At 52.1% G+C, this 20,922-nt stretch overlaps 1 protein-coding gene across 1 annotated transcript in view; it reads right to left on the reverse strand.

The window, feature by feature from the left end:
• Positions 1-20,922, reverse strand: part of ARID3A (AT-rich interaction domain 3A) — an 86,961-nt gene that overhangs the window by 56,646 nt on the left and 9,393 nt on the right. Inside the window, exons 2-3 of the mRNA XM_024204385.3 lie at positions 16,848-17,897; positions 9,916-10,240 (exon numbers count right to left, since the gene is read on the reverse strand). Coding sequence (XP_024060153.2) covers positions 9,916-10,240; positions 16,848-17,275 — 753 coding nt within the window. The 5' untranslated portion in view covers positions 17,276-17,897. The remainder of the gene's footprint in view (positions 1-9,915; positions 10,241-16,847; positions 17,898-20,922) is intronic.

A 20,922-nucleotide genomic window follows, 5' to 3' on the forward strand; every position in this document is an offset into this window, starting at 1 on the left:
TTAATATAAATCACCTTCCTATCTAGGAACAGCATCTTTACCCCAGTGTAACTGCCTCCACAGTAGGGACATTGTACAGCTTTAAATTATTCGAGTTTAGTTAAAGTGGTACAACTTTATAGTGTCAACAAGACCTTGACTTGTGCCCCAGAGGCAACAGTTAAACAGAGCTTTCCACAAAGGGTTAAAAAAAAATTAAGCTAAGCAAAAAGGTGCTAGGCAGTTGTGATTGTGCAACTCACTGTGATGCCAGCAGGAGTCGAATGAAGGGAGTGTTTGCTTTAATATTTTGACATAGTTGTGGGGGAGGCGAGTGGGTGTTGGCATTTCCAATATACTTAGTAATTAACCAGCGCAGCAAGGGCAACAAGTCAGTTATCGGGGTGCCCTTCAGCCTGTTCGCAGGGCAACGCCAACGTCCGGCAGCTCAGCACGAGAACTAGTTTGACAACTTTGCTGAAAGTCACGCTGTGAGCTCCCCTCACCCCCCATTTGAAATCTCTGAACCTGTAAGAAGCTTTGTGTGGACTTATCTTTCCAAGGAGAAAAGAAAAATGAAGCTTTGTTTCTTTTGGCATGAGAACGCCCACTGCCAAATCAATCATTAAGCTGAGGGTGAGGGGGTGGGGGGCAGGAAGGCTGTGAGAAGAGAGGTAACATGGTCCAGTGGATAAGGTGTTGGACTGGGGGCGATGTAGCGCAGACTTGCTCTGGGAGTCAGGGGCACTTAGTGGTAGACCTGGGAACAGACCCCATGTGACCTTTTGGGCAAGCCACGTCACTGCTATAGTCCCGTCTACACTAGGGTGGTGCTTTTACACCCAGATAGCCAACACCTGGCAAAAATCTTAGTGCAAGTGAGCATCTCTTAAGCATTAGTGAATTCATCTTCAAAAACACACCCAGTGGGGCAGGTCGATACTATTATCCCCATTTTACAGATGGGGAAACGGAGGCACCGAGCCAGTAAGTGGTTAGTCCAAGGTCACCCAGAGAGAGTCTGCAGCAGAGCAGGGAATTGAACCCACACCTCCTGCCTGTGTGCCTGGGGGTGAAGAGGCAGGCGGGGTAACATTTTCCAAAAAGCACCGAAGTCCCATTTTCAAAAGCAACATTGACACCAAAGTCCCCATTGACTTTCAATGAGACGCAGGGTGCGGCTGACACTAAAGATGCTATAGCGGGGACAAATGCTACAGTGATGGAAGGGGTTCTCTCCCTCCTTCCCCCGCACTTGATGTAGTTAGTCCCGAGAGGGAGCAGCCAGGTCAATGGAAAAAAAAATCCCTCTGTCAACCGAGCGCTGGCGACCCTGGGGCTTCGGTTGTCTTAACTACGTCTCCCAGGGGTGTGAATTTTTTATTTTATTTTTTTAAACACCTCTGAGCAACGTACCTAGATCGACCTGAGTTCTAGGCGCAGACCAGGCCTTGGGCTCCTATGTCACTCCCGAAAACAGGACTTGGGCACTTCTGGAAAATTTTACCCATGCTCTCTAAGCCCTAGTCCGCTAGGAGCCTGAAACAGGCCCATGATCTCAGAGGGGGGGACCACCGTTTACAGGGACACCCAGCGGGCAGCACCGATGCAACATGGTTCCGCCCACCGGTTCTACCCGAGGAGAAGGCTGTCGCAGGGCTATAATTTCTCTATTTCTAGTGCTAAATTTCCTCTTCCACAGATTTCATTGGCGGTCCCTGCCCAAACCCCGGCCCCACACTGCACAGAGTGGGGAGGAAAGAAGCCCTTCGAACGTTCCGGGAACCCAGCAGCTCTGCTGCAGCTTGTTCTCTATTCACTCCTCCTCCCTGCCCCAACCTTCTTTTTTGCGACTTGCCCCTACACCTTTTCCTGACAAGCCAGGACAATGGCCTGGCGCCTGTCCCTTTGTGCAGGCCTCCTTTGTTCTGCTCCCTGTGGAAGCTGTCCAGCATGCCAGTGGCCAGGAGGTCGACCTCTGATCTGACCTCAGCTGGTTCAGTAGCTCGCTGGCTCTCACAAGCGGAGGAGTTGCCATGGACTGGCTTCCTAACTCAGTAATTCTTGCTCACGCCCTCAGATCTGGGACCAGGTTCCTAGGGGTGGGGAGCCTTTTCCTCCTCCTTTGCCCCCTCACCAACTCATTTAAGGAACCCCAGATCACCTTTCCCATGGGGCCTTGCAGTACTCCTGAAACCTCGTGTCGGCCTCGGGCAAGGGGTGGAGCGTTCTGTTTTCAATACCACCAGAGACCGATCTGAGCCCAGCGGATTATCCATCTCATCCTGAGCCTTCTGCTCACCAGCCTAGCCACCGAGGCCCGCAGCTCTAGCGAGGAAAGTCACAGGGTCAGGGAATACTTCACTAGCCACCTAGCAAGTCTTCGATCCCTTCGCAGGGCAGAGGGCGTCAGTAGTGAGACCGTACCGGGATGGAAGGGTTAAACGCGGGGGCGGGGGGCTATTGCAGTGAGAGGGCTTAGGGAGATCAGACTCATGTTTCACTAGAACTCGGCCACTCCACATATTTAAGCCACATGCAGCACTGTGGTCTCTGAGCAGCTATTTGAAACTCAGATCAATTGTTGTCTCCCTAAGCACTGCCCCCACAGCCCTAGCGCTTGGAGATTGTCAGAGGGGGCATGCACGCACAGCATGCTAGGAACAGACTAGTTTATAGGCAGCTTTGTCTGCCTTGCCCTGCATCTGTAAAACCCTCCGAGGTTAGATAGACAGACTAACCAGCTACAGCATCTTCACAGATGGGAGGGAAGTTTCACCAAGGAAGCCAGGGGCTCGGGTCATGCTTGTACAGCCCACGGAGGCCCAACCTGGCTGAGGCCCCCGAGCACGCCTGCAGAATCCGATGTTAAAAATTGTACGAATTCCCTTCACTAACAGAAAAGCATTCCCTTTCCTATGGGGCTGGGCTGGCAAGTGCTCAGCTCCCTCTTCGGCACAGAGACGCAAAGGAGAGGTAAGTATCCCCCTTCTACAAAGGCCCAGAGAGATGAAGTGACTTGCTCAAGGTCACACAGGGAATCAGTGGCAGAACCTAGGTCTCCCAAGTCACAGGCCAAACGCCTTAGCCCCCAGACCAGCCCTCCACCTGTAGGCCAACCCTGATGGAGCAGATTTTCAGAAAAGTTCAGTGCCCACTAGCAGGGTCACATGTTCAAAAGAGTCCTCATCAGCCAACCTGCAGAGAGCGCCTCTGAAAGTCTGGCCCTTGGAGTGGAGCAGTTCATACAAATGACGCTGGGGGTAGGGGGAGGAAACAACAAAGTAACGATGCATGAAACAAGGCTAGACAGAGCGGGAGATTTTTCACAGGCACAAGAGGGAAGTTGAGTGCCCAACTCCCATGGACAGTCAATGGGAGTTGGGCACTTAACTGTTCTTTTGTGCCTTTGAAAAATCTCCCACAGAAGATACTTGTCAGACTCTGACCTTACATATGGATCTCCATTGTTGCTCACATTTGGTGCAGTGCCTTTTGGGGGGTGGGGGGGAAGCAGTGTCTCAGGTTTCTCTCCTGGGGGGTACAGCGCCCCGCCCCCCCCCCCCCCTTTCTTAAGGAAGAAGGTTGGGAGAGGCAATTGCTTAGTCAAGGTTAACGTGATGCTAAATGCGATTGTGTGCCCGGGGCCTGCTGGTGTAACAGCAGCAGAATTACTCCCACTAGTAACCTGAGAGTAGCTCATTTGCAAATGCAAAGGAACCCCAAACCAGCACCTGTCTCCTGCTGGATTTTCCAACAGATGAGACGCTGCATGGAAGCCAGAATATAAAGACGACAAGCAGACAACCCACCCCAAGGCTTGTCTGTCACCCCTCCCGATAGCGTTTACGTCCTTGGGATGAGACGCTGTCTATTGGAGTTTTACAAGACTAACTCGAACCTCGGCATTTTTGGCAAATGCGCCAAGAACACTGAATAAAATGAAAGACAAAAACATATTAAACAAAATAATCTCACCCCGCAACTGCAGCGCCTGTCTGGGCTCGGCTGCCTGCTCCAGGCCTTGTGAACTGGCAACGCCATTCGCGTTCAGACTGGCCACGCCTCCATCGCGACGGGGACAGCCAGGCCAGATCTGAGCCAGTGGCATTGTAACCTGGCACACGAGGTCGCAGCACCGCCCGCTCACATTTGGTCTGGCCGTCCCTTGGATATCATGACGGAGGGGCAGCTGGGCCAAACCCGAAACTCTGCTTCCACCCTCTCCACATGGAACAAAACAACAAAATTCCCAGAAAATTATGAAAAATAAAAAAGTGATTTCATGGGGCTCTACCTAGAACTAGACTGTACAAACCATCAGGAAAAAAACAAGGAAGAGGAAAGTTACATGCCACTCCCAAGAGCTGCTTAAACAGAGAAGCATCTGCCGAATTAGGGCAGAAATGTCGGCTGCTTGGAGTCGGATTCTGTAATGCTCTACCCCTCCCATAGAGCTTTACCCCAGAGTACAGTGGGAGGAACATTTATTATTTGTACTGAGACAGCCCCTGCCCAAAGAACTCCCACTCCAAATGGGCAAGGCAAAGGGTAGGGAGATTATCTCCATTTCACAGCTAGGGAACAGAGACCCAGAGAAGTGAAGAGACTTGCTCCAGGCCCCCCTGGCGGAGCTAGGAATTGAACCCGGGTTTCTCAAGCTCCAGTCTAGTGTCTTAACCACACTGGAGTTGCGAGCTTCACGGGTGCCTTCGCATAGCGATCAGAATCCTCATGCTCTGAGCTGGAAGCGGGGGAAGCTTGCAATGGTCAGACACTTCAAAGTGGACTTTGTAGGAGGAAGTTAGCTACTCTACGGAAGTCAGCTCCCATTTTTATATCCCCAACCCCATTTGGGTTTATTTCAAAGGCAGCCTTGCTGCGCTCTGCCCAAGGGATGGAGAAACCCGCCGGAGGTCAGGCAAGCCTTGTGCTGCAGCAGCAGCAAACAGCTGATGTTATACCATGAACTGTCCTGGGCTTCCAGCGACCACAGCTCGCCCTCCCCAGTCGTTTGACCGTGGCCCTGTGCAACCCACACTCCAGTTCTCTCGGTTACTATGTCAGGGGGAAACCGCGCCCACTCCACCCATAAGCATCCCTCGAGAGTCAACAGCATCCAAGCCGGATCCCTACAAAGCAGGAAGAATAGCCTGCGTAACTCAAATGCTACCCACTCAGTTACCGGGCAGACTGCGCCATGGAGATGCTGCCAAATGCCCTCTTGAGCCAATGCTTAAGTGCTATCCAGGACACCAGCCAAGGTGTACTATCCTCTGCCTCCCCCCAAAGGAAAACAAGGTGGGGTGTGGGGGGGGGGAAGGGAATCAGACAGGCACTAAGAGAATCAAGTAACTGCCCAAGGGGGGAAGATAAGAATTTGCTTTTGTCCTTGGCTAGAGTTACTGGCACCCGGCTGAAGTAAGTCTTGAGTGATAAGCAGCCCAGATTATTCCTGGTATTTGGACTGCGCACAGAAGCATGCAGGGCTTGAGGAGCGGAACGGGGAGGGATGCGCTCGCAGCAAGCGCAAGCCAGGAGGCTGCGTCCCCGGCTCTGGCAAGGACTCCGTGCAAGTCACGGCTGACCCAGTTTTAGGAAGTGCTGAGGCACTGGCTACCCCACCGCCGAGCTCGGGAGCGGCGCCTATGAAAAGCGGGTATCAGACCGTGAACCTCCGACCCTCTTGGGGGAGGGACAGCAACCTCTCAGGCGTTTGAGGCTTCGTTCTCTATGGGGCAGGGACCGGCTTTTGGTTCGGTCTGTACAGCACCTAGCGCACTGGGGGCCTGGTCCACGCCCAGGGCTCCTAGGTGCTGCAGCGATTCATGAGCCTCTGTGATGCTGGTAGGTCTCCCGACCATGAAGGAATTGTCAAAAAAGGATTAAGTTACAGGGGTTGTTTTTTTTAAATGTATCTTAAATCTCAAGGGGGAAAAATAAACCAACTCAAGCTGGTGTGGAGAACTGGAGAGCAGGGGCGAAGGAAGTCATAAAGTACTCGCTGTCAATAACTCCTCCTGGGACAGCACCTCCAGTAGCGCAGCAGAAACTGCACCACACATCCTGCTAACAGTCATTGTTTACATTCCTTCTGCTCCTTCCCAGCGAGCAGCGCTGCTCCCCATCAGCTGGGGCTGGAGCCCAGTCAAAAGCCTGTGCTGGAGGGAGGCCAAGCGGAGCTCCCGGCCAAAGGCTTCGCTGAGAAACCTCTGGCGGAGGTCCAGAGGCCGACACGTTTGCTTTCTGACATGCTCAGCTGCAGGGGGGGAAAAAAAGGGCTTTCCCCAAACCAGGCGGGTCTGCAGTGCTCTCCTCCGCCCACAGCGCGGGCACGCCAGGGCCGAAAGCTTCAGAACAGGGATGCCGGGGAGCTCCCGGAATTAGTGCTCTGAAGAACAGAGCTCGCCGTGCCCAGCCCAGACAGGAAAGCAGGGGCTGCAGCAGAGAGCTTCTGGCTAGGATGGGCAAACGAGCCCAAGGGAATGCCTTAAGTCCCTTGGGGGCTCTTGAAATATCCTAATCTCTGCTCCCTGGATCTGGTTTTGCCACTGCTGGCCAGACCAGTGCCCTGGCATGGCCAGCAGCCCTGTTCTCATGCACAGTTAGGTGGCATCTGCACCAGCTCATGCCCCTTAAGGCCCGGCACTGGAGCGGCACCCGGGGTGGGGAGGGCAGTTTTAATTTGGAATGCTCTCTGGCATTTTAAAGTCATGGTGCTACCTTGACTTGCTCGAAGCAGGGTTACGCAACACGGTGCTAAAGTGGCCGGCAGCCTGTCTACACTAGCGTTCCCACACCTGCCACCACTGGTAGAGCTGGACATTGCTACAACAATGGCGGCATTGCCCAACTGAGTCAGCTCCCCGCTCCCCCAAAAGAAAAGCACCAACACAGCCCGAGGTAAGATTTAAAAAAAGAGAGGTTTTTTTATTTGTGAGTCTCAGAGTCACGTCTTCCAGCTTTCGTCTGCAACCAAAGGCTAGAAACATACTTTACTGTAAAACGAAAACAGAGTCTCACTCTAATCACATGACTCCAGGAGCTGCATCTCGAAGAGAAACGCCAAATATTACAAGACTTGGGTGACAAAAAGCCACAAGCACTGGCAAGCTCCGTCGACCTAAACAGAGTCGCACAGATTTTCTGGCCCAGCATAGCGTTAAATTAAGAACCACAAACTTTCAACCTATTAACAAAACACCATCAAAACACACACCCCAGGTAACAAGCTGCCATGTTCGTCACTTTCAGTTTAACATTAGCTTCCAAAACTGAATCCTTTTCTTAAAGCTGTGAGAGGCGCACCAGACTGTGTGATCTTGCTCTCCCAAGAACCCACAGAGCGCAGGGTTTTGGCAGTAACCGGGTGACAAAACAGGAAGATCACAGCTGCTGTATTTAAAAGCTTTTTCCACAGATAAAAAGATTCCGCTCCCCTCACTCTCTATTTACAGGAAGTACAAAAGAAGCCACATTAAGAAGATACATATCAGACGGAGGAAGATGTAAACAAGAGCTCAAGAAGACAACACAAGAAGAATTAATATATTAAAAAACAAAAACAAAAAACCACATGTACGTTAGAGAGATGAAAGGATCAGCAGCGTTTTGGAAAGGGAGCGTGTAGACCGACTGTAACAATGCTCATAGTAACGCTGCAAGGAGGCAGTGTGGGCTAGCGGATAGAGTGCTACAGACTCCGACAATAGACGGTTTTTAAACCCCAGCACTGTCCCTGACCTGTTGTGTGACCCTTAAGACAAGTCACTTCCCTCTCTCTGTGCCTCAGGAGTTTCCCCTCCCCACTCTGACCATTTTCTCTTTTTAATCTGCAGACTCATTGGGGCCAAAAAATGTCTTATGTGCATGTACAGCACCTTGCACAGGGGGACCCAGACCTCAGCTGGGGCCTCTAGATGTTACTGGGACACAAATAGTAAGAGACCATCTAGGTCAGAGGAAGTGGAAAGAAAGGAAGACTCCAGTTAAGCCAGTCTCAAGGAGTTTTTTTTCCTAGGCTCTAACTATCAGATCAGAGCCTGGAAAAAAGGGTTAGTTGCACCAAAAATGTTAAGCTACGGGAGGATGAAAATGCTATACAACAGCTAAAACGAACAGACACACAGGACCAATCAGCAGCCCTGTTATTTTTTTAAGTTGGAAAGCGGCATTGTACCGTTACGGAAGTAGAGACACCAGGGCTCCTGATCCTTCTAGCAAACACTTTCTCTGGCTGACCCAAGCGCGCCCACTCGCAGTGCCCTGCAGCGATCTCAAACCCCGGGCGCCCTTGCCAGCTGTTCCCCTGGAGCGGTTTCTCTTCCCTTGGCCAGGGACCCCAAAATAAAAGGTCACAGCCAATAATAATAATAATCACCACCCCAAAAGCAGCACAAGCCTCCTTTTGCTCCCCGCACCCCACTCCATCTGGATTCCATCTGCTGCTACTGTCTGTGTAGCATCCCCTCCCCCCAGCCCTAAACTCAGATGGTACTTAAACACATACATCAAAGGAGCCTCTGAGTGTCTGGGGAGCCCTGCTTTAAGCACATTTCCTTCTATTAGCCAAAGGCTTACAGATTCAATACCCAGCTCTGGCCAATCACCAAAGGGGAAGGGGGGGGGGGAAATGAATGAGAGGAGAGAGGATCTTTGCTTCCCCAGAGCGAGGCTTGGCAAACAAGGAGGCAGGGGACCCAGAAGGGAAGGAAAGGCAGGGGCTGAGTGAAACCCAGGAGAAATCTAGTTTATGATCTCCAATCCGGTATATGGGACTTGCATGGGCCTGCCCTTAGAGTTAGGCCCATGTTTAAATCGCATACTTAATCAGGGCTGAAAGGACCATGATTCAAATAGCCAGTGCCTCTGCCTCCACAGATCTTTGCAGAAAGACGCCAGGAGGTCAGATCTGCCTCAGAAACCAATGGTTCCCGGGATGGGGCACACCACACGGGCTAGCTTTTCAAAAAGCCTAAAGCCAACACAAGGGAATCCCAACGGCGAGTTTGGAGTGCCGTGTAGATGTCTACACGGATTCCCTACTGCATTTGCAAGCCAAACCTTGCAGAGTTGTGCTAGTGCACGAGAACCCGACCAGAATATCCCCCTCGAGAGACACAAACCCCAGCCAAGCAGACGGACACATGAAGAGCGGAGTTTTAAATACATAAATAAAATCGGATTATTAAAGCCAGAAAAAAACAGAAGCATTATTGACACAAGTAAAAACGTTTGGTTTGAAGACACATGCACCCAGATACTCCATTTAGATTGCACACAATGGAGTCATTCACACCAACGCAAGACACCTGCATTAGCACTGGTGTGAATGACTGACCAAGATATCGGAGTTCCCTGGTTCTTTGACTTGGCCACCTTCCTCTGAAGTGGTACCAAACTGTTCCCGGTGGCTCAGGGCCAAGATCTTAACCGGAGGTTGGCAGCATGTGAACGACAAGGACAAAACAAGGAACCAGTCGAAAGAGCGCCTCCCTGCAAGGAGAGGCAACATTTCCAAACTATAAAATCCGTCTAAGCCCCTGAAGCACAAACTAACAGAGGTTTGAGCTCTCTCGTCTCTATCCTGGAGAGTTCATTCACACACAGCGTCAGACCCGCCTGCCACCCTTCAAAATCCCTTCCAAGCTACTCCAGCCATTCCAAACAGGTCCACGGATGGCTCAGCCTCTTGGCCCGAGCAGCTCTCAATACACCAGCATTCCCAGCTTAGCCAGGCAGGCAACACACCTCTTGACATCTTAATTCTGGCAATGAGGCGGCAATTTCCCCGTGCATCAATAGGGAAGAACTCCTTGACCCGGCTCAAGGTCCCCAAGGGATTAAGTACTGGAGATGTAGCATTAAAAGTAACCGGCTTATAAACTCAATGCCAGCAAGTCATTTAAAGGGACATATGCCTTTATGGGTACTTACTTGCTTGAACTGCTCCTCGTAAGTCCAGTCTCCATGGTCTGGAGCCTGCTGCTGTAGCTGCAAGTGCCCCTGATGGCTCAATCCAGACGACAGCCGCTCCTGGCCCCCCGGCAGCCTCTGTGGCTCACCTCGGTACGGCTGGGGGGCCTGCGGCTTGCGAAGAAGCAGAGATCCCGGCCCAGATCTCACCGCTTCTGCGGAGCCCAGCCCTTCATCCTCTCCCATTTCTTCATCCTCTTCATAATCTTCCTCCTCCTCTTCTTCCTCTTCCTCCTCCTCCTCCCCCATGTCCTCTTCGAAGTCATCTTCATCCCACTTGCGCTTCCTAGAGTTTAAAAAAAAAAAAAGGGGGGGGGCGGGGAAGAGAAGAGAATGTTCACGATGTAGCATTTGGAGAGAGCTTGCTAAAAATCAACACGCAAACAGACGCTACCTGATTTTATGTACCCCACCTCCACGCCAAGAATCCCCCCCACCCCCAATGGAGAAGGCACCAGATTCAATGCAATCAGGATTATTAGAGGGACACTCAATGAAACCAAAAAGGGGGCAAATTGAGAACTGGTAGAGGAAATGCTTTTTTCCCCCCACACTGTCCACCCCACGGCTTGTGGCACTCCTTCCCACAAGATACGAGAAGGAGTAGGAGGATTTATACGCCCTCCTAAACCCTCCTACTCCAAGGCTTCAGCAGGAAACTTCTCCTGGGGAAAGTGATCCCATAATCGCCTACTGCAGGGCTCCTCTAGCTGCTGGTAAATACTGGACCCTTGGTCTGATCCAGACCGGCTCTGTTCTACATAGGTTCTTATACCATGCCCATCGCCGCAGCATCTGAGGCCCAGATCCCCAAAAGATATTTAGGCTCCTAACTCCCATGGATTTCAATGGAAGTTGGGTGCCTAAATCGGAGCATTAAGCAACACGACTACCATAGGTCACATGTTGTTTGAGTGCACAGGAACACAGGCATTACCCATGCCCGGGCACCACCTTTCCCTTGCGCCGTCTGGAGCATTAGTATCTTACATCTGGCCAGCACCACACTGCGGGGTTAAGAGGTCACTAGACGAGGCAGCTCCTCACCCGCTTCCAGTGCTGCATGGTCAATGGCGCCTTTGCAGAGGATAGTAAGAGAAGCCAAGGGTTGATCCCTTGCTCTCGTATAAACACTTATCAGCAGAGCTCAGAGCACTCCATTAAGCTGCTCAATATCGTGTTCCATTGTACAGATGGGAAGAGACTTGCCCTAGGAACACACAGCAAGCCAGTGGCAAGAATAGAATCCAGTCCTATGCGCTAACCAGTAGGAACCGTTGCCTCCCAATTTAACGGCTACCCGGTGCCCACTTTTGGCTGCAGAAGACTTGGGCGTTCTTGGATGTAAACAAGAAAGCCCATCTGCAGGAGAGTCTTATTTTATCTCCTACTAGCTTATTACCCTGGAGCAACGGTCAGGAAAGCCTGAGACAGGCTATATATTGAGAGGAACATCAGGGCAGGATAAAACCAAGAAGTCTCATTACACAGCCCTTAGTGGCCTAATCTAAATCTCTCTGATCCAGCAAGCCAGGCAACTGTTCCAAACTCCACAGCACAATCATGCAGGATTGCAAGTCCTCCAGAGCTAGTCTTCCCAGGTTGCCTTTTGAACTATTCATTCTCTCTTGTAAGCTTTTGGGGGCAAGGGCTGTCTCTCACTAGGTGGTTGTGCCCAGATCTCAGTTGGGGCCTCTCCGTGCTGTTTGCATTGCAAACAATTAGTACCAAACTCCATGCAGTTTGCATTGCAAACAAGAAATAATTTATTCCACACACTAGGCAATAGAAGCACGGAACATTTTCACATTTTCCAGTTTCCCTGAATAACTGGGGCAGTTCTGTCCACTCTCCACCCCAGCCCAGTTCACTTCCTCCATGCAACCATACTGGCCAAAGGGAGATGGGCAGCCTTAGCACAAAGCAGTCCTATGGCGCAGCTGCAAACTTTTTTCCTTCTCGTAATTAAAAAAGTCACAATATTTTACATACACCCTCGGAAGACCGTCTCCTTAAGCTGGCTTCTGCTCTCATTGACAGTGGTGTGAATTCACAGTAACCGCATAGATTCCTCTGCTACATTAGATCATCACTGGTCCCCCGAATGTACCCATCCAGACGGAGTCAAAGTCCAGTCTCTCTTCCATCACGGTGACCCATCCTCTCTGGAAGTAGCAGCACACCCTTCAACTGGGAGCTGCGCCCAAGGCTTTGGGATTTAGATTTGCTGCCACATCACCGAGGGACCCGTTTCTACTGGAGACATTTTCTAACTGGTTTCAAAAGTGGCTCAGATAAGCCAGTCAGAACTGCGGCACTGACCCAGTTTGAGGTGATCTAAGACAGCCTGGTTCCCCCCCTGCCCCAAACAGGTCAGACCATCTTAGAAACAAAAACAGGCCTCCACTAGGACTCCAGCTAGCTTAGCTGAACCAGTTTGAGAACCGATTAGAAGTTTTTCCCTTAGGCTAGGTCTACACTACCCGCCTGAATCGGCGGGTAGAAATCGATCTCTCGGGGATCGAATTATCGCATCTCGTCGGGACGCGACAATCGATCCCCGAATCGACGCTCTTACTCCCACCTCCGCTGGTGGAGTAAGCGCTGTCGACGGGGAGCCGCAGAGGTCGATTTTGCCGCCGTCCTCACAGCGGGGTAAGTCGGCTCCGATACGTCGAATTCAGCTACACTATTCGTGTAGCTGAATTTGCGTATCTTAAATCGACCCCCCCCATAGTGAAGACCTGCCCTTAGTGTCGACAGCCCTGGATCCGAGCCCACGTGATTGCTGGCAAGGAAGCTCTCCTCTCCTGGAGCAGGAAAAACCAACCAACCAGTTGGGCTGGTTATCGACAGACCCCCAACATCAGGGTGGGGACACCTCAGGAATGCATGAAATAGGGATGGGGAGGCCCAGCCGTAGCCCTTCAGTGCAGACACTCGTGATAGCGCTGGGAGGGGTTCTGCCGTCAGGGCCGTAGCAACAAAGAACGTGGCCCCCTCCGAACGGTGGCCCCCTCCGAACATATGTCTGGGCGGGGCCCCTTACAATGCAGAAACTGGAATGCGGTATTTATTTTGCCACTTTTAGGGGGCCCCTTCCTTGCGGGGCCCCCTCCGATCGGAGGATACGGAGGGCGCTCGCTATGCCACTTCCCCCAGCAGCGGCAGCTAAGTCGACAGAAGAATTCTTCCCTCAGCCTAGCGCTGCCTACGCAGGAACTTAGCTCAGCTTGACTCCGTGATCAGGAGTGTGGATTTTTCACACCTCTGAGGGAGGTAGCTGGGGTGATCTAGTTTTTTTAAAAAAAGAACAGGAGTACTTGTGGCACCTTAGAGACTAACAAATTTATTAGAGCATAAGCTTTCGTGGGCTACAACCCACTTCTTCGGATGCATATAGAGGTTTTTTTAAGTGCAGACTCGGCTTTAGTGGCAGGCAGGATTAGCAACTCCTGAAGAAAGCCCTAAACTGAGCTTAGTTCCTTCCTGCTCCTTCAAGGGGCAAAGAGGAGAACCCGTCTGTAATAAAGGCAGCAACCCAGTTCTTCCTTGCCAGCATTTCAGCTCCCACCCCCCCCCACCTCGCTGTACCCGGGTTTCTCGTCACAGCCGAGTGCAGATCGGGAAGGAGACGAGTAAGTGTGTGCCCTCATGGCTGCCTGAAAAGGAGATTAGAGTGTCATTCTGTGGGAAGGAGAAGCCTTAAGCTCACACCCCTGTCCCATATACACTTTTGGTTGGGCGGGGGAGGACAAAGGGTTTATTAGCTCTGGGTCCTGCTGAATTTCCGTTCTCCCAAGCGCAAGTGGGAAGGTTTGCCTGGCACTAGAGTAGCTCTACACAGTTCTGTTCCTCTGTGCAGAGAAGTGTTTATTTTGGTGGGCCGCGCTGAAATCTCACTTGGGATGCTCCAGGGGAGTGGCTGGCAAGTTGACCCCACGGGACACACTTTACAGTAACAGATTCCACGTAGAGATGGTTTATGAAGGAATAACAACGGATTAGAGGATACAGGCCTGTAAGGAGACGGGTTGCGCGTGTCATAGGGGGCTGTTAGTGTGAACGCCGCCGTTCCACAGACTGGCCGGGACCTCCAGAGCGAAACGCATGAGCTGCTATAGCATGTGCGGAAGAGTCAAGATTCCCTAACTGGTCGAGTAATGGGCTCGTCCGCTGCAGATCAGGCGCAGAGGATCTCCAACGCACTCACCAGTGGTTTACATGAGCACATCAGTACCAGGTGTTTATAAGTGGCTGTCACCTATGGTTATAAGCCACCTATTCGATTGTTTTAATAAATGGTTAATCAATCATTTATACACTGACCCTTGGTAAGGAGTAGAAGTCCTTGTGGCACCTTAGAGACTAACAAATTTATTGGAGCATAAGCTTTTGTGGGCTAAAGCCCACTTCATTGGGTGCATAGACTGGAACATACAGTAAGAAGATATTTATACATACAGAGAACATGAAAAGGTGGAAGTGCCCATACCAACTGTAAGAGGCCAATCAATTGAGATGAGCTATCATCAGCAGGAGGGGGGGGGGAGAAACCCACGGCTGCTACTCTGAAACTTGGTAAGGAGTGTCACTGTTCTGGGTCTACGCCGGTGAGTTTCCGGAGAGGTTTGCAAGTTTGCTCTGATCAAAATGGTCCAACCCCGGAAGGCTGCTGCCAGACCCTGGTTGCATCAAAAAAAGTCATCCCACATGAAAGAGAGGCTTGCAACAGAGCTGGGCACAGATTGCCCAGGAGGACTGAAGCGGACACATTCAGCTCTAAAGGCTGGAGCCTCCACTAACTGATCTAGAAGAGTGACAATTAGCTGGCAGCAGTAGTAGGCACTTGGTCTCCTTACATGGCCCCCGCCACTAGAACAGGACACACCTTGAACTGGTAGGTTACAGGTGCCCTATGGCTGATTTCTCATCATTGCACAACGGGCATCTGTTGGGCAAAGAGCAATTCGAGACTGTGGCTCTTCACTCCGGCAGAGTCTGAGTTTTTGGGAACATACAGCCCTATCCCCAAGAAGGTGTGGATGGGCCCCACCTCTCTGCCTTGTGAGATCGAGATCCGCTCTGCCAAATGTTTGCTCCAGGTGAACACTCTGCCAGGATGCAACGGTGTATTTTTCTTTCAAGTTAGACAGATATTAAAGGGAAAGGTGGGCCCATGCACTGAGCCAGGCCCCTGGAGAACCCCCAGCACTGCCGCTTGGCTCCTGCCACTTGCAAATAGAGTGGAAAAGACAAGAGGGGGAATAAAATCCAGTGCATCCGTTTAACTTGAAAGGTGGCTAGTCGTGCTATGGGTGTGAACTTGCCTTAAGCAAACCGGCTTGCACAGAGGAAGGTGTGTCACCAGCTCGACTTTTAAAAAAGAAGGCAGATTTACACTTCAGGTTTCCAGTCCCGTTCCCCCTCCCCAGCCAACAGTATAAATTGTACCAGATGCGTCATCGTTACCATACTTTATGCCACTTGTAACTTCACCGCGACAGCAGAGACCAAACTTCGATCCCTCTCCCACAAAAAAAAAAAGTCTCAGCCCCCCTCCCATCCATACTTGAGCTAAAACGAGAATCTCCATAAGCTGTTTGCACTATAGGGCATGTGACACACACATCTGAAAAGTTCCGATTCCATCCTGTGGAGGGCAATGGTGGACACACATTTAACCAATTTATTACAGTACAGCGATTCCCTCTCTACTCCCAACTCCATACGCTAGGCAGAGATATAGGCAGAATCCAAGCCCAACATTCTGTTTTCATGGCCCAAGCCAAACCAAAAAACAGCAGAAGTGACTCAAAATAATGGCTTTTTTTTTTAATATTTAATTTTCAATTTTAAATGATCTAACATATTAGTGACACAGGGAATTTTATCCATCAGAAATATGGATTTAATTGGACAGCGACCCTTTAACTGAACTGGAAAAAGGGCCCCTATTGCTATCCCAGTGAAAAATACTGAGACGGCACTTCCAAAAGCAGACAGCTGTTGACAGACAGTTCCCGCGGCTGTCCAAAGGGCTCTGTCCTATATGGGGCAGCAGGGGACAGGTGGCCTTGCACCAGCCAGAGGCAACAGAACAACCTGTTGCCTGGGTAATTTAAGACTAGACCAGGCTGCTTTAAGGACCCTGCGCTGGCTGCCAGAGAAGATGAGGACCAAATTACCCTGCAATTCCTACAATTGTAAAGGAAAGCCACACCTGAGTACGGCATTTGTGTTCCAGCATGCTCCGGAACAACCACAATAGGCATGGTATAGAGATGTAGACAGAAAAGTATCCCACCCCCTCTTCCCAACCCCCAATTGCCTCCCCCAGGCTGAGTCCATGGGATTCTCTCCCAAAACGCAGTTCCCGGGCAGGAACCAGGGCTGCCCCCGAACAGGTTCTTCCCACCAGCCGCCAAAGGTCGAACCTGCCTCTTGCACAGAGTTAAGGTGCTAATCAGAGACTCAGCAAAAAAGCTATGGCATTGCAACATTCTGACTGTACGTGGGCACTTTTCTTAAATCAAGAGGAGTCTCCGTGCAATCTAAGAACGCTCCTATGTTAATTTGCATAAAACCAAGCTACTTTACCTAATTAGGATGTTATACACATCAATGTAACATACCGGTCAAGTGTTCTAGTATCCCCATTCAGTGGCTGGGCCAGAAGATAAAAGCCCACTACTGTTAAACATTAAGGGATGTACTCTTGTAGAAAAGGTGGTATTTTCAGCAGTGAAGGTCCCAAGTTCAACCAGTGCTTACAACCCAGGGTGGAGATAGAACTGCATTAACGTATACGCCGCTGCATTAATTCAAGTCAGTATGCAAGGCCTATGCCACAGAAGGTGTTAATTTATGCAAAATTATACATCCATACTCACAGCTCCTCCTCTTCCTCCGAGCCCATCTCCTGCTGGTACCCGCCATCCTCCTCCTCCTCCTCCCCCTGCTCTTCCTCTTCTTCCTCCTCTGAGGCCTGGCTCTCATCGGACATTCCCGGGCTGGGCGAGTGGCTGAGTCCAGCTGCTGCTGCCCGCATAGCGGCCAGGGCAGCCATCTGGGCACGCTGGATGCGGGCGCTCTCAAGCTCCACCCCCTCCTCAGGTGGGGCGGGGTCCTGGCTGCGGCCACGGGCCAACAGCGAGGCCCCAGCAGGGAGGGCAACGTTCTGTCCGGAGGGCGGCGGAGGGGGCAGTGCTGGCGGGGGAGGCGTGGAGCGCTGCTGCTCCTGCTGCCGCGCCTCCAGCTCCTGCTGCAGCCGCGCCCGCTGCTGCCGCTGCAGGTTCTCCATCACCGCCTGCAGCTTCATGGCTCTGCCAGCCAGGGGCAGCTCCCTGGGGGAGTTGGCGGGCAATGCACCTGGGGTGCAATGCCCTGGAGTTGAGGATGCAATGTCCTGGAGGGGAGGGGTATCTGGAGGACAACGCCCTGTGGGGTGCAGTGCCCCAGGGGAGCTGGCCAGCAAGTTCCTAAGAGGGTAGAAAGCCCTGGACTGGGAGGTATCTGAGGTGTCCAGTACCCTGGGAGGAGGGGGGTTATAATGCCCCCGAGGGAGTACAGTGCAATGCCTTGGGGGAAATGCACAGACACGCTGCACTGGGGGATGCGGGCACCAAGGCGTTACACTAGGGGCTGCTTTGCATCGAGGGGCCGACACCCTGATGACACCAGAACGTCTGAGCAATCAGCTGGTTGCAAGCCCCCGCTCCAGGGCCGTTAGTCTCTGCCAACACCACACCTCAGGGCCAATGCCCCTCTGGTTCAGCAGGCAGCCAGCGCAGTCCTGGACATTGCACGCCCCTTAGCTCGACGGGCACTCCCCAGACTGGACTGCAGCTGCCTTCCTTCCTTCCTTTGGCTCTGCTGCAGTGGTAGGGCTGGGTCCCGCTAGTCCTTGGCCAATTCGGCTTCATCCAGGTGTCTGTGCAAACCTGGGGGGTGGGGGAGAAGAGAGAGAAAGCAGGGTTAGTGCGGACTGGGTTGGGGTTACCTTCTTGTGGGTGACTGCCAGGAGGAAAGAGAGTTAACCAGGAGCCTCATTAATCCAGAATTAATGCAAGAGGGGAAGGAGGCTGGGCCCTGCCTGGCCAGGAGGGAGGAAGAAGCGGGGAATGAAGTTGGGGGTGGGGAGGGACAGTCCTTCAGCTTGATCTACAAGCCTGTTGCTTTGCAATCCGAGAGCTCCCAAGCAGGGGCAGGGCGGTCTGGTCATTAGACACCCGCCTCCCACCACCTCCAAGCAGCCCTGGTGTCGCTGACCCACAGATAATGGGCTCCCTCCCCCCACACCCAACACCTACCAGGTGATCCTTCACCCCAGGCCCCACCTGTTCCTCCAAGGCCAGCCACTACTGGGAGAGCCAGACGCAGACGCTCCTCCTACGCAAGGACACAGAGCTGAGACTGCCCTGACCTTGGAGACAGAGTCAGGGAAACTGGCTAGTGGCAATTGCATGGAGGAAGGTTCCCCGCTGTCTGCACTAGGACTACCTCCCTCCATCCTCCCCTACAGCGTCCTCAGGACCTAACCGTGCGCCTTGACCTGCTCAGTCCGAGGTCAGGGGACCAGACAGCAAGTGTGAAAAGTCGGGAAGGGGGTGTGGGGGGGGGAGGGTAATAGGCGCCTATATACATGGCCATTGCAAGTAAGTTTCGCACCCTAGGCGAAACTTCCTCCTTGCCCCCCCGCCCCCCAGTCCTGGTCACCCTAGTCCGAGGCGGCAGAGGAGGGAAAAAACACCCTCAAGGACACAGTTCGGTCCAGTCTGTACCACACAGCGGCTCAGAGCTGGGGGACAACTGTGTACCTCAGCCTCCCGGTACAGTGGTTATAGCACAGATGAGCCCACAGAATCCACACTAGGAGCCGGACCGATTCCTTCCCGGGGTGCACAAGTCAGGCCCTGGACTGGGACCCAGGTAACCTAGGATCTGGCCCCACCTCAGCCACTAGTTTGCTGCATGGTACTTCTGTGCCTCTGTTTCCCTGTAACGTCAAGCGTATCGGACAGCAATACTGATCCGCCTTCGCAAAGCGTCTCAGACCCTCACACACTGAATATCGGCCAGCCCCCCACCTCGTCTGGGGCTGAATATGGCTTGTCCAGTGGCATGGGGGCGGGGAGGGGGGAGAAGAGAGCCATTTACCTCCCATTAGCAGCTAGGCCACCTGTTTAGAGACTGGACCAGCGAAAACCAGTTTCCAACAATGTGAGGCAGCCAGCATGGATGGGGCCCAGACGGGGCGAGGGTGGGGGGGGAGGAAGGGGAAAGAGATCTAGGAGAGAACATGTCCTGCAAATCTGGGGCTATCCGCTTTATAGCCGCAAACCATGTTTGCGGATCAGAGGCGGATCCAAATTTTGTATCCGCGCGGGGCTCTACACATCCGTACCACCGTCCTGCTGGCAGATGGAATTAGTTTACCTGGAACGGAGTTTACACACAGACTTGGTTCGAGCTCCACTGTCAACAGGTCCCGAAGAAGGGTCCCTCCCCCCAACCCCAATACTCCCACTCATGGGGTGTCAGCATGCTGCACCGCAGGGGTTCCCAGACTTGGGTGGCCCAGGAGGCCACTTTAACAAATTGCCAGGCGCACAAGGGCTATGTGTAGTTTCCCCGCACATTTACGCACTTAAGGAAAACCAACGCTTGAAAAGTCTGTCTGCCCTTTTCTTGAAAGAGAGAAGTTCCTTGCTGAGTTCATCAGCTGTGAAAACAAGAGCCCACTTCCCCTCCACCCCTCAGGTTTTCCCAGTACTATTAAAAAAAAAATCTGCCTACACTAGTCTGTAAGATTTCCCAACACTGGGCTTTTATTACAGTAATATCCAGCCATGATCAGGGCCCCCCTTGGGCTGGGAGCTGCACAGACACAGACTCCCTGCCCCAAAGAGCCCAGGCGAAAGAGACAAGGGGGGGGGGGGGGAGAAGACGCACAGAATAGGGAAGTGACATGCCCACAAGTCACATAGCGCAGAGCTGGGCCACTATCCACTAGGCCACGCTCCCAGCGGTTCAGCTCCCCTGGCAGCCGGGAAGCAAAGACTGCGTCTAACCCGGTTCAGGACAGGTCTAGAGGACACCGGAGACTTGTTAACACGGGCACTCCCATTGTCGCTGGCACTGAGGGAAGCATAACCAAAGCTCCTGAGAGGACGAACGGGGCTGGATTCTGGTCTGGTAAAGTCATTAGCCCCCCACGGGCTGGGCTGCCGGATCTAAGATCGAGTACAACAGAAGGCAGCTGCCGAGCTAATTTGTCCCTTGGGCTTCACTGCTTAGAGGGCCAATCCACACCCTAAGTGCCACCATTTTGAGGCCAACCCGGCTGCAACACGGTAGTTCCAAGGCAGTTAAAAATACACTGGGGGCTTGAGGCCCAGAGGGGATCAAGCTGCATTTTAAACAGCGTTCCTGGAGTGGGCAAGAGATGGGGGGAAAATGTGGCAAACAACCACACCCCACACACACACACACACACACCCTAATTTTTTATTTTAAGCCTCCACCAATATTGTTCTAGTTCTTAGACAAGGAATCTCACTTCCATCCCTTCTGCATTGGTTTCCCTGCAATCGTTCAGGGGATTCAGTTTTCCTGCTGGGAATGAGAACTGGGAGCAATTTAACTCCGCTTTAAACTCAGCAGCAATGACCCGCAGTGTAACCATGCCAGGGGAACCATCAGGCTGTAACAGAGTTCCTCAAGGTGGTAGAAATCACAGTGTAATTGGACCTTAGGCCTGGTCCAGTTTAACTGAAAGTGTGATTAAGCTGGTTTTAAACCAGCGCAGGATGTATGTATGTGTGTGCCTATACTGCTTTAAGACTGGTTTAGATCAGTCACAAGAGAGCTGAACTGATAGAACCGGTTTTTAAAACCGGTCTCATCCACACACTGGTTTGCATCCGTTTAACAAAATCAATTAAAAAAAAAAAAAAAAAAAAAAAA

Source organism: Terrapene carolina, unplaced genomic scaffold, assembly GCF_002925995.2.
Source record: "Terrapene carolina triunguis isolate 2854851 unplaced genomic scaffold, T_m_triunguis-2.0 Scaffold194, whole genome shotgun sequence".
Taxonomy (NCBI): Eukaryota; Metazoa; Chordata; order Testudines; family Emydidae; genus Terrapene; species Terrapene triunguis.